The 13,263-nt window shown below is 44.9% G+C and overlaps 1 protein-coding gene across 2 annotated transcripts in view; it reads left to right on the top strand.

Annotated features, from left to right (window-relative positions):
• The window catches only part of CPAMD8 (C3 and PZP like alpha-2-macroglobulin domain containing 8), a 1,104,327-nt gene that overhangs the window by 942,755 nt on the left and 148,309 nt on the right, over window positions 1-13,263 (top strand). For both annotated transcript variants that reach the window (XM_069217904.1, XM_069217903.1), the window contains exon 37: window positions 6,317-6,391. In XM_069217904.1, coding sequence (XP_069074005.1) covers window positions 6,317-6,391 — 75 coding nt within the window. The remainder of the gene's footprint in view (window positions 1-6,316; window positions 6,392-13,263) is intronic.

The raw sequence follows: 13,263 nt of genomic DNA, 5'->3' as shown, positions 1-13,263 counted from the left end.
AACAGCCCTTCTTCAGTAGCTGGGCATCAAGCTGGACATTCCAAAGTCCCTACTGGTACCAGCCCAGATCAGGTGTTTCATCAGAGCAGTCTTTAACACACCAAAGGGATGAGTATTCCTCCGTCAGGGCAGGATCCAGTCCCTCCAGATACAGGGGTGTTGAATTCCTAAAGCCCGATACCCTGGACATATTGTTTGGGGACAAGGGCAACAAGTTTTCATATTTATTTTGTCCCTGGGACAAGTAGGCCCAACCCACTACAGCACAAATCCTTTGCCTGCCAGTGTACAGTACCACATTATGGATCAGGAAAGCGCATTGTCAATAGTAAAGGTAACATTTGTGTCCTTATATTATTGCTGTTTGAATTTGTATTTATGGTTCGTTAATTCAAAGCCTCTATTATTAGGGTGTACTAAGGAAATTATGTAAGCTCGGACTGCGCTACTGATAGTAGTACCAGTATAAAGATGTGTAAATAAGATTGCAAAGTTTACAATATGAGGCTATGTCTAAAGCTTCCAGAATGTTCTCTAGTTAGATGCAGATAAGTGCAAAAGCTTAAAAGCAATATTGAGAATTATTTGCTTTCAAAATCAAAACGTTCAATCAAAAATGCAACAAGGAAAAACATTTTGCTAAACCACTGCAAAACTTTAGGTACCATTTCTTTGAAAAGTATCATTAAGTAAAATGTATTGAAGCATGCTAGTATTTCAAATAAATATATCCATAATGAAAAAAATCAGTGTAATGAGCTGCAACAAGTTTATGTGAAACATGAAAATAAACGAGCATTGGCAAAGTCAGTAGGTTTGTCTTTGGCTGTCAGCCTTTTGGTTTTGTCAATGCATGTCTTGTTTTGACATGGTCTTTGTAAAACTTTTATTGTTGTGGGAGCTTCCAGGCTCTTACTAACAAACACCGGCAAAATGCAAAAATATTTGTGGTCTCAAAAAGCACACATTGCTATAGTAGTTCCTGGCATGTAACACAACTACTTTGTGTGCCTAAGTGCTCCTTGTGAAATAGTACAATGCTGTCACTCATAGTGAAGCCTGCCAATAGACAGATAGCAAGAGACAGAATTTTAATAAAAACAAAAGGTCATGGTTACTACCAGACCTAATTAGGGGCCCATTTCCTAAGTGCATCCATGGTATATATTCTTGCATTGTTCAGATTTACAACTCATGAATTACCAAGAATTTACAGAAGTAGGCCAGGAAATGATACTTCCAGAAAATATTTGTGAACGGCATTTTAACTTGAGCAAATATGTATGTGTAGATTTGCTCATGTAAAATCTGTTGAACATGTACAAGTTCACTTTCCCTCCAATTACTTTTTTCCTAACTTTTAGGAATACATTTCAAAGCTTTCTCAGTATGGGAAAACATTAGAGAAGAGCTGGCAAACAAACCCTAAAACATGTAAGCTTGTAGGTATGCACAGACTCAAAAGGGCATTCCGGCATTGGAACTATTGCTTACTGCTACCCACAGCTCCAGTATGTACATCTATGGAAAGGTGGCAAAATAAGGGATTTGCTAGTATACATACCCTATTATGGTATGAGCCCTGGCATAATCAGAGGCTATTATCAGAGCCCTTACGTAATGAGATTGCTGCCATAATTTGTCGCCGCACTACATGGCACCAAAGGCACAAGTGGATTTTGTTACAGGACAAGTAGATTTATGAAGTAACCTGTCCCATGGACAATTAGATATTTTATTAAATTCCACACCCCTGAGATGACTTCTTGCAAGCTACTACAGACGTCTATGGCAACTGTGAGATTCTGTTGAAAGGTCAGGGTCTCGTGTCTGCAACAACGTGAGTGGTTCACTGGAACTGTTTCCATTTGAAACCACTGTTGAATCATCTTTTAGGTCACTGGAACCTGACTGGCCTGCAGACTCCATTTCAGGTCACTCAGGAGATGGCCCAGGAGCTCCACTGGTAGATTCATACTCTTAATCTAGAGAGGGGGGGCGCCCTTCTAGCCCTTTGCCCTCTCTGCATTTGACAACGGATGCCAGTCCCAGGGTGTGGGGAGCAACCCTGCTGGACTGGGAGTGAAGTAATCAGTGGTCTTCCCAAGAGGTGTCAATCATCCAACTGGAGGTTACTGACTGGAATTTTGAAAGCAGTCCAGCTTTTTTCAGTCACAGCTTGGAGGTTGGTATTTAGTCATCCGTATGGACATTCAGCTGAATTAGTGGTACATTAATCTTCTTGGGATTGGGGGATGGGGAGGTGTTGATGTAATCCCGTTTACACTTTCTGGTGGCTCAAATTCATTTTTGGGCGGAAGCTCATGTGCACGTATTGAAGGCTGTGTGGGCGGTCCCTGAACTTTCATACTGACAGTCGGAATCTGCCCTCTTCAGTCTTGTTCCACCTGCCACTTCCACAATTTTAGCAGATTTGCTATTTATTTGTGTGCCTGTGGATGGACATGTTTGCCTCCCCACAGACTGCCTTACTTCCACATGTTTGTTCAGGTTCCTTGTGCACAGGCTTGGGCAGTAGATGCTCTGTCAGTGTCTTAAGCAGGGAGTCTCCTATACACCATTCCTCTGATTCCCCTCCTGCTCAGGGTACTTCAGAAGATTCAGAGGAGAGGGTATTTGTAATTCATGTCGCTCCTTTTTGGCCATGTCGCCCATTGTTTTCTGTCTTCATAGCCCTGTCCAAGGGGAGGTTCTTTTGGTTTCCAATTGCTCCATTCCCTCTACAGTGACCTCTTCTGCCCTCAATTCAGTTGAGGCAGATAACCCTGACAGCCTGGAACGTGGGAGACTGAGTTTTGTGTCACTTGGGTGTTCTGCTCAGGTAGCCAACGAGATTCAGAAATCCATGAAGTTGTCACCTGGATCTCTTATAAGAAACATTTGATTAATTTCACAGTTAGTGTGCAAAAAATCTTTGAATCCTATTTTGATTGAGCCCCTTCAGATTTTAGACTTCCTACGGGAAAGGTTTCTTAAGGATCTGACCCCCTCTACTTTAGCATCCTAGTAGGCAGCCATGAGGGCTTTTCCAGGAGTTGAGGGTAAACGCCTTCATATTACTCCCATAATCCATTGGTTGCTAAAAAGTTTCTATTTACAGAAGCTGTCTTCTGTTGAGCTGCCTGCTTGGGATATGGCCACTGTTTTGAGGGGATTACAATTCCCTCCCTTTCAACCTTTAGACACAGCTCAGTTATGTTGGTTAAAGGAGGCATTTATGTTGGCCATTACATCGATCAGGGAAACTGGGTTCTCTGATGATTTTTTTTTCTCCATACCTTACTATCTTTCCCCACAAGGTGATCCTTAGGTATGATCCGAAATTCCTTCTAAAAGCGTCTTCTAGGTTCCATTTAGACCAGGAAATTGTGTTTACCTTTCCTCTCTCGATATCCGAACTGTACTTAGGATGTTTGTCTTTCACAGTCTCTTTGTTTCCTTTCATAATGTGAACAAAGGGAAGAAGGTATCTTCCTCTACTCTAAGTAGTTGGATTCTTCAGGCCATTTCCCAGGCCTTAAAATCGGTTAGGGAACAACCTCCCACACATGGTCAAGGTCGTTTCACTAGATCAGTTTCTGCTTCTGGGACAAAGGTTGGTGGGATTTCCATTCCTGAGATCTGCAGAGCGGCAACATTGGCTTCTCATCAAATGTTTATTAATCATTATTGCCTTGTTGTCTTGTATAATGTTTCTGAAAGCTTTGGTGTTAATGTGATCAAAATAGTAATGAAGTATTTATTGTCTGTGATAAAAGACTATCGTGTAAGGTGCAGATTTATGTTTGTTTGTGAATTCCTCATTCATTGTTAAACGACGACGGACTAATGAGGGACTAATTAACCCATTACTTACTGGTAAACTTAATTACCCTAACTTGGTCCCCCTCCTCCCAGTAGGAGCCCTTCCCCGCAAGTGAATAATTATTCTGCACCTTTTTCTAATCTTGGTAGTAACGTTCTGTGTGGATGTGGGAAAGGAGGCTTTATTCTGTGTGTGCAAGAAAATAAAAAAGGAACTTTAGTCAGTATTACCTTTTGGTGGGTGCGGTCGCCGTCACTCAGTGATAACTGGGACAAGGGTGACCAAATTGGTGTAAAAAGGTAACCCCTAAGTAATGGATTAATTTCCTTTTCTTTCCCGTTAAAGAGAGATGCCAATTTCAGGTGTACGCCTGGTACAAAAATCCATTCATAATATGGCAACTTACTACAGGATCGCCTTTCTGTTTCCCACCCCCCTCCAAACTTCTTTCCGATTCTCTTAAATTCAAAGACACATATGCAGGATGGACTTGTATTACTGTTGGGGGAGCATTCTTTTAAACTCATCATAAGCATCTCCAGGACTCTGACTCCTAGAGCAAAAGCTGAACTAGCCGTTGCATAAATATTTTCTCTATGGCTGTCTGCAGATGCCTGGAGACTTCAGTGGTGCGGCGTGTTTCCCAGAACAGCTCAAAATAAAGTGAGATACAATTTACATATTTCTTGAGTTCTAAAATTGCAAGCCTGCCCGTGGCAGACCTTTTCTCGGACTTTTAAAGTTATCATTGGTACTAGTCAGTATCTGTGGTGGTTATTGTTGTCCACTACCGGCATCCCAGAACCACCCTGACTAGTCCACTCCAATTGGGCAACCAAGATATTACTTTACGCACTTAGTTCTTCAGTGGTAGGAACATCAAGGAAGATACGTCATAGCACAGTATATAACATGCAATAAATGTAATCTCCAGTTAGTTCTATAACTCAAGAAAAAAGGGACATTATAGTCAGGAAAATACAGCGATCAAAACGACAATATACACACAAAAGCAGTAGTTCTTGTCTTATCCTATGGCCACATTCAACCCATAAACATAATTATGGTGTTATTGGGTTGATTTAACATCGAGCCCTGTGGCCAAAAACATCCTCTGGGAAAGTGTTCAAGTGCTCTGTGAAAAGTTCATAGTCTGTTCAATCTTATTACTGCTTGTTGGCTGCAGGCTAGTCAATACAACAGACTTGAGACAAAAATACACAATGTGATATACGTCTGTTCCTCTACTCTTGTATCTTTGTTTTTGTGGGTGCAAAAACGGGCAACCCTCTTGGTCTGAGGCCTAACTACAGGGTGTCAGACGCAAGAACGTCACAGTCTACGGGGACTAGTGTAATGAGGATGATAGTCGGTGTCACATTGCACCTAGTTCATCTGGTCAGTTAGGGGCCCAACTGGCCCACATAGCCTCAGTTTTCAAACCAGGGACAAAAATGTATTTAGTAGCACTACACAAAAAAAAACATAAAAACAGATATTTCTAAAACTATGGTGGCTAAAGGCACAGGGTGCGTTGCTGCAGTGAATAGATCACTTATGTCACACACTCGTGCGTTCGGGTGAAAAACAAAAGCTTATGTGCCCCTGTGGGGCTGGAGGAAGGGTCGATGAGAATTCCCTCATGATACTGGTCAAGATGAGGAGAGTACAGACTCGCCACAGATGTCGTCCTGGAAAAGTATGTCTTCTGCTTCCTGAACCTGAATGATCTTGGCTTGGCATTTTGGTGATTCAGGCTAGTTAGTCCGCAGGATTCTTGTGATTTTTTGGTAATTGATTTCACCAAGACATCTACCACACAGAGCTTTAGTCTACTCGACCTAGTGCTCATCTTCCTCTCGATCTGGTGCCTGCGCTCCCCTCACTGTGCAATATAGGTTCCACTTTCTATTGGGCAAGTCACAGCAGTAAAATTGTGCCAGAGTTCAGGTGTTATACACACTCTACCTCACCCGCTAGATTGGAAGGCAAGGAGTAATGGGGACTGGTCGTTTCTGGCTCCCATGATTAATTTGGTGCCTACATTTTACCCTAACTGGAAATAATATTGCAGGTAGGCTGGGTCTCCCAAAAATAGAGTATGGTCATAAAATTGTCAGTAACCTATTACTGCCAGATTAACAGGTGTTTAATTCCATAGATAGAATAGTACCTTTCCAATGAGCAAATTATTTTTACCAAGCAGGTTTCAGTTGAAGGCGGAATCCACCTACCTAGAGATACATGCAGAACCCACATTATAGTTTCAGATCTAACTACATTAAGTTTCATCAGGTTGTTGTCTATTCCATTCTTGCTTCATTGCATCCACTGATGCATATTTTCTGTTAAGTAGTTTCTGTCTGGAACTCAGCACTATTTCTTTTGTCGGATTTGCCGAGTCATAAAGCCTGAGTTGTTGAACATGATTTGTCTGAAACTGGAAAAACCTCTGCCAAAAGCAAAAACAATATGCTTTCTTTCTTTCAGCTCCTAATGAATAAGCAGATTGGGCTGAAAAGATACGAAGTGGATGGGAAAAAGGTGTTGTTTTACTTTGATGAGGTAATCACATTTGGTTTTAATCGTAAAGATATTCTTACTTAGTCATTTCCACTGATGCTAAACAGTTTTGATATTAACGTAAAAGAGAACTTACCACCAGCAATTTGGAGTCTTAAGTCAAAAACCACAAACAGAAGATGTGGGTACGTGAGCATTTTTTGATTGCACAGTACATGTAATTCTTGCAAGAATTAAGGATATTCAGATAATTCCTCTCTCAAGAGCATCTGTGTGAAAACTGTACGCAAGTTGTGCTCTTTCGTACACAAGGTACATGAGTGAATAGGTCAGTGTTTCGCAATACAACTTTCTAAAGTCACATGGTGAAAGTTGCTAGTGAACTCAGCGGGGCATGAAACACATTTGGGACCACAGCTCCAGCAGGTAACTTACTGTTCAAATTAAGGGACAGTTGTAAGAAATTCCGGCTTTGCGACTCGCAAATTGCGAGTCCGAGTGACTCGTAATTTGCGAGTCGCAAAGCCAGATGCAGGATGGTGTCCCTGACACCATCTGCGAGTCGCAAGGGGTCGCAAAGGCCCACCTCAATAATATTAATGAGGTGGGTTGCAATTTGCGACCCCCTTGCTAGTCGCAGCACTCACATGGATGGTGGCCTGCTAGAGACAGCAGACCACCATGTCTGTGACTGCTTTTAAATAAAGCAGTTTTTTTTTTTGTAATGCAGCCCGTTTTCCTTAAAGGAAAACGAGATGCATTACAAACGAAAAAATTAAACGTGTCAGTTTAATTTTTTCAGAGCAGGCAGTGGTCCATAGGACCACTGCCTACTCAAAAAAAAAAAAATTTCAGGGCCATTCGCAAAGGGGAAGGGGTCCCATGGGGAAAAAAAAATTTCAGGGCCATTCGCAAAGGGGAAGGGGTCCCATGGGGACCCCTTCCCTTTTGCGAATGGGTTACCACCAGTGTGACACTGGTGGTAACTGGGAACTGCCTTGCAACCGCGTTCGCGGTCGCAAAGCAATTCTGCATCGTGATGCGACTCGCAAATAGGAAGGGGAACACCCTTTCCTATTTGTGACTCGCATTCCCATTTTGCGAGTCGGTAACCAGGTTACTGACTCGCAAAATGGGAATGGGCATCGCAATGTGGCTTTTGCGCTTCGCAAACAGCGATTTTCGCTGTTTGCGAGGCGCAAAAGCCTTGCTACATCTGGCCCTTTGTGTCTTACAAGAAAAGTACCTGAACAGCACTAGCAAGGCAAGATATTGTATATGTATGCATGATTACGCTTGCTTAATAAACATTTTGTATTAGTCTTCAAAATGTAGGAAAATAAGGAAACTCATCTTTTTGATAAGTGAAGAAAAGAATTAAGTATTTTTATACACCCACAAGTCAGACTAAAAAAGGTATTTCAGCGCTAGGCACAGTAAAACCAGCACATATGATAGAAAAAAATGAAAGAAATGCTGATCTGGTGATATTTTTGAGCACCACATATAGATATATAAGACAGAAAGCATCATGGTACCACAGAGTCCATGCCCACCCAAAAAGTGAAAAGACTATAGACTGGGATGAGTCCAATAGGAGGATCCATTCCAGGTGTGAGGAGAGTTGTTTGTTGATGTTTTATTTCTAATACTTTGACCAGGAACAGGAGCAGGGATATCGGTCAGTAGTTGAGTTGGCTGAGGTCTGCTGATGGTTTCTTAAGTAGGGCAGTGACTTCTGCTTGTTTCCAGTCCTCAGGGAATGTGGCCATGGAAATTGAGGTGTTGAACAAGGTGATGAGTACGTGGTTGATTCTTGCTTCCCCTAGGTTGCAGATGTGGCGACGACATCTGTCGGTTGGGACCCATGAGTCGACTGAGTTCATGATAAAGGCGGTGTCCTGTGGGAAAGAGCTGGCTCTATTCAGTCAGTCGGATGTCTGTGGAGGTAGCAGGGTTGTTGTCTTTCTTGAAGAAGTTGGAGGCCTTGGGCTGAGGTTTAAAGTTTCTGTAGATGTTGGTGATCTTGTTGTAGAAGAGGTTTGCAAGGTTGTCTCAGAGTTCCATTGAGGGGGTAATGTTGTTTGTTGCCGCTGACAATGTTGAAGAGTTCTTTGCTACTATTGGAGCTTGATTGGAGGTGTGAGGCTAAGGCCTTTTTCTTTGATTCTCTCAGCTGTCTGCAGTAGAAGTTGAGGACTGTCTTGTTGGTTAAGTCCTTGCTGATGCACCATTTCCTTTCCAGTTGTTTACAGTGACGTTTAGTGATTCTGAGGTCTTCAAAGTACCAGCTAGCCTGCTTGGCGGATCTTCTGTGGGTGTTGTTGCCGATGATACCAATGCTGTCACTGCAGTTGATGATCCAGTTTTTTTACCTTTCTGATGTTCTGGTCTAGGTTTCTGGAGTAGTTGGGGCGGGTGGTGCTGAGATAATTGTTACATATGTCCTTTCTGACTCTGCATCAGCAGAGGTAGGGGGAGTTGGGCAGACAGGGGGCTGAGGTCCATGAGCTGTTGATGTTGAAGTGGACGATGGAGTGGTCAGTGCAGGTGAGTTCTGTGGCAACTCTGTACCTGGAAGTGAAGATAGAATCAAGCATGTGGCCTGTGGTGTGTGTAGAGTAATGGGAGAGTCCGATGTTTTTCAAACTGTTGAGGAGATTGGTAGTGTTGATGTCATTGTGGTCGTTGAGACGGAAGTTGAGGTCGCTGAGGAAAATACAGTTGAAGGGGGCAATGAAGTTGACGATGAAATTTCAAAAGGCTGGATGTGGTCCTAGAGGACGGAAGGCGAGGATGCCCCTGATGGTGGTTTTTGCTGTGTGCTTGGAGTCAGAAGTTGAGGTGTTCCATGGCTGGGGTGACATCATCTCTATGCTCATTGATGGGTGTATGCGCGCAGATCCACATGTGGCATTTCAGGAGGGCTATTGGAGCAATGCAAGGGCTACATCACAATATATGGTTAAGTTGGGGACAGACTACACTTAAATGATAATCTACACAAATAAAGGATTAAAATAGAGATGGGTTTTTCTAACCTTGTTGTTCAACTTTATGCAGGTGATATTGGCTCAGCCCTGGCAATCACATGGCATGTGCCTTGAAACTGGGAAAACTGCTAATGTTAATTCTGCATTACATGGATAACCCATCCCACCGGATAGGTCTAAGGTCTACCTGCAGCATATCATGTGTGCTTTAGGCAGATATTGCCTAGAGAATTTACTGATGGTAAAAAAAAAAAAAAAAAATATTGGAGTTCACATTTACTATTCAGGAACCGGCCATAAAGACCTTAAACAATCCTAACGTATAAAAGAAAAGGTATTACAAATACATAGGAGTGCTGTTTCAAGACATAGGCCCTCATTATGACCTTGCCGCCTGCCAAGATCTGACCACCGGGCGGCCGCCAATGCAGCCGCACTCCCGCCGCGGTCATTATGAGATCCCCGCTGGGCCGGCAGGCGGAAACCTGGTTTCTACCCGCCGGCCCAGCGGGGATCTAGGCCGCAACACGGGAGCCGGCTCCAAATGGAGCCGGTGGTGTTGTGGCCGTGCGACGGGTGCAGTTGCACCCGCTGCGCTTTTCACTGTCTGCTATGCAGACAGTGAAAAGCTGCATGGGGCCCTGTCAGAGGGCCCCGCGACTCCCCGTACCGCCATCCTTTTCCTGGCGGTTTGCGGTTGGGGACTCGTAATCCCCTGGGCAGCGCTGCCACAGCCGGGACAAATGTGGTGGGAAACCGCCGGCCCCGGCAGTGTGACCGTGGCGCTTCCGCCGTGGTCATAATTCCCGGGATTGCATCGCCAGCCTGTTGGCGGTGCAATCGCCACAACAGCCCTGGCGGTCTTTGACCGCCAGGGTTGTAATGAACCCCATAGTTACCTGTATGTTATGTCTAGCAGCATTTGTTTCCTTTGTCACCTAGGCAAGGGTCCAAGCAAGGGCTTCCCCATTGGCTGTCAGCCTGCATTACCTTTTACTACAGTGGAGTTAAGCGACCACTTCAAGGCAGAGTGGCAGCACATTTCATGAGCAATAAGGGGATGAAAGCGTTGTTTTATGCTCAAGTACCTTGTAGGAAAGTCCCTTCTTTCTGACATGGTTACCCCCACTTTTTGCCTGGTGTCAGTGTGCTTAGACAGCTTTCACTGGGATCCTGCTAATCAGGACCCCAGTGATTGTGCTCTCTCCTCTAAATTTGGTTGTCTTTGTACTTCTTTCACCTCACAATTGGCATACTGGTGTACCCGTAAGACCCTGGTACATGGTGTAGGAAGGTGGCTTGGTGTGTGTGATGATCACCTACGGTCCAGGTTCTGCGGGCCAGGTCGTGGTATCCCCTATTAGTGAGGTGTAGGCAGTGTCTAGGACACCAGGACTCTCTAGAGGTAGTTGTGGATGAGCAGCCAAGACTTATCTAGGAGACATGCAAAGCGTATGCACTACCACTATAGTCACACAGCACTGTCACACATGAAAGGACCACACAGTCTTACAAAAATAAAGGTACTTTATTATAGTATCATAAATACTAAAATACTGAATAGGCAACACCCCAACTGGAGGCAAGTAAACACACTATTATGTACACATTAGAAGTCAGTGATTAGCATAAAAGCAATAGAAACAGTGAAAGCAATAGACCAGCTGTCTCCAACGAGTAGCTCTCCAGTTACCTGTGAGGAGCTCTCCAGTGTGCAGTCCAGCCTACAAATAAAGAGGCTTTTTGCATTGTCGAATTATTATTTGTAAAACAAAATTAAAAAGCATGCATTTTAGGTGAAAATGTGTATATTTTTAGAGCAAGTAAGTTGATGTTTGGAGAAAAATAGTAACATTTTAAAAATGAATTTAGATCTGTAATTTGAGTTGAGAGATGTATTACTCAAATTGCTACCTTGGTGCCAGGGGGATGACTGCTATGGCTGGTGTGTTTCCCATGTAGCTGCATTCCAAGCTTTTTTTTACTTTACTGCTGGTAGTCCTGCCTAATGCATTGATTTGATCACTGCTGACAGTCTTGGATGGGGTAGTCAATATCACACTTCACTAACATTAGTAGCTCTGGATGATTTTCATTTAACATAAGTAGCTCTTTTACAGAAAAGGTTGGAGACCCCTGCAATACTGAAGGCCCTCCGGGGGACCAAACCATATATTAAGTAAGTGGAATGCGAAAGTCGGGCCCCCACCCAACTAAGTGGAATCGGTAGAGGATATCTGGCGGAACTAGGAAACCTACAAGGTAAGTACCAGAGTGCCCCCAGCGACCAGGAGAAAAGAGGTAAGTATCTGGTTTTCCCCAAACCCACCAAAAGGATTTCAGAAGAGGGTAATGCTAGACCTAGACAAGACTGCAAGAAACCAAAGGTGGATCCTGGAAGAGGAAGACCTGTAAAGAAAGAGGACTAAGTCCAGTTCACAATGGAGTGTCTGGTCGTGACAGGAGCCACTACCCACCCATCTGTGGATGCAGGACCAGGTCAACAGTGAACAAAGACAGTCAGGAGTGCAGCACCGAAGCAGCTGAAGAGTCCCTGAAGCAATGAAGTCGACATCCTGCGCCGGAAGAAGGAATCCAGTCGGTGTGGCAAAACTAACAACAAGCCTGGGCAAAAGCAAATGTTGTGGAAGAAAAAATGCGGCGCTGCCGGGGACTAGCAAAGTCCAGGGGGATTCAACCCATGGAGGGTTGTCCCAGGTGACCCTCAGCAGTGAGGAGAGTCACAGGAAGAGGAGGCAGCCCCCAGAGGCAACCCACAGGCAGCAAGCACAGGAGTTGCGGTGAGGCCCATGCAGCACACATAGAAAGGATTCGAACGTCACCGAAGAGGGAAGCAGAGGGCTGTGCATCGCAGAGAATAGTGTTGGGGATTGGGGCTACACAGAGCCTGAAGATCCTTTGGAGCTGGAGGACCTGCCAACAACTCTTGGTAGCTGTAAAAGACGTGGTATACAGTAGAACTGTCCTGCAAGGACAGGCAAGGGCTTAACCTCTCCCACGTTGGACAGCTGGTAGAGAGGACCAAGGGGACCACTCCAGACCACCACCCGTGATGCAGGATCCACGCAGCTCTGGAGGAGAAGAGATCCACGCAGCTGGTCATCATTGTAGCCAGGGAAATGTTGCAGTTGCTGAAAGGAGCCACGGAAACCATGTTGCAAGCAGAGTCGACGCCGTGGATGAAGATTGGCGGTTCCTGGAGTGCCCAGTTCCAGTGGCCAGAAAATGAAGCAAACGATGCAGAGTAGTGCTGCTGGAATCTTGCATGCTGAATCCGAGGACCCACCCCAGAGGGAGACCCTAAATAGCCCAGGAAGGGGGATTGGTCACCTAGCATGGCGACCACCTATCAGGAGAGGGCTGTGACATCACCTGCCTGACTTGGTCACTCAGATGCCCCCAGGGACCTCTGCCCACCTCGGATTCAAGATGGCAGAATCAAGTGGCCACCTGGAGGAGCCCTGGGCACCACCTCTGGGGTGGTGATGGACACGGGAGTGGACTTTCGCGCCAGAGCACGGACTAGGGGTTCATGGACTGGTGCAAACCGTTTATGCAAGTAGGTGCACCAAATGTGCCCTTCAAAGCATACTGGTGGCTTGTGGAGGCTACCCCCTCCCAAGCCTTCTCACAGCTATTTCCAAGGGAAAGGCTGTTACCTCTCCACAGGAAATGTTTTGCCTTCCCTTGCCTGAGTTAGTCAAGCAGCAGGAAAGCAGAAACCTATCTGAGGGGTGGAAGCAGCGCGGGTGGCCCGGAAAACTCCAGAAGACTGATAGGAGCCATACTGGGTGTCCTCTAAGGAGCCCCCAGAGTGCATGGAATCATACAGCCAATAGTGGCAACAGTATTGGGGTAAGATTCTGACATGGTGGATACCAAACATGCCCAGGTTCGAAG

Source organism: Pleurodeles waltl, chromosome 12 (assembly GCF_031143425.1).
Source record: "Pleurodeles waltl isolate 20211129_DDA chromosome 12, aPleWal1.hap1.20221129, whole genome shotgun sequence".
Classification (NCBI taxonomy): Eukaryota; Metazoa; Chordata; class Amphibia; order Caudata; family Salamandridae; genus Pleurodeles; species Pleurodeles waltl.
The sequence above is the reverse complement of the archived record's forward strand: the minus strand, read 5'-3'. Positions and strand labels throughout refer to the sequence as shown.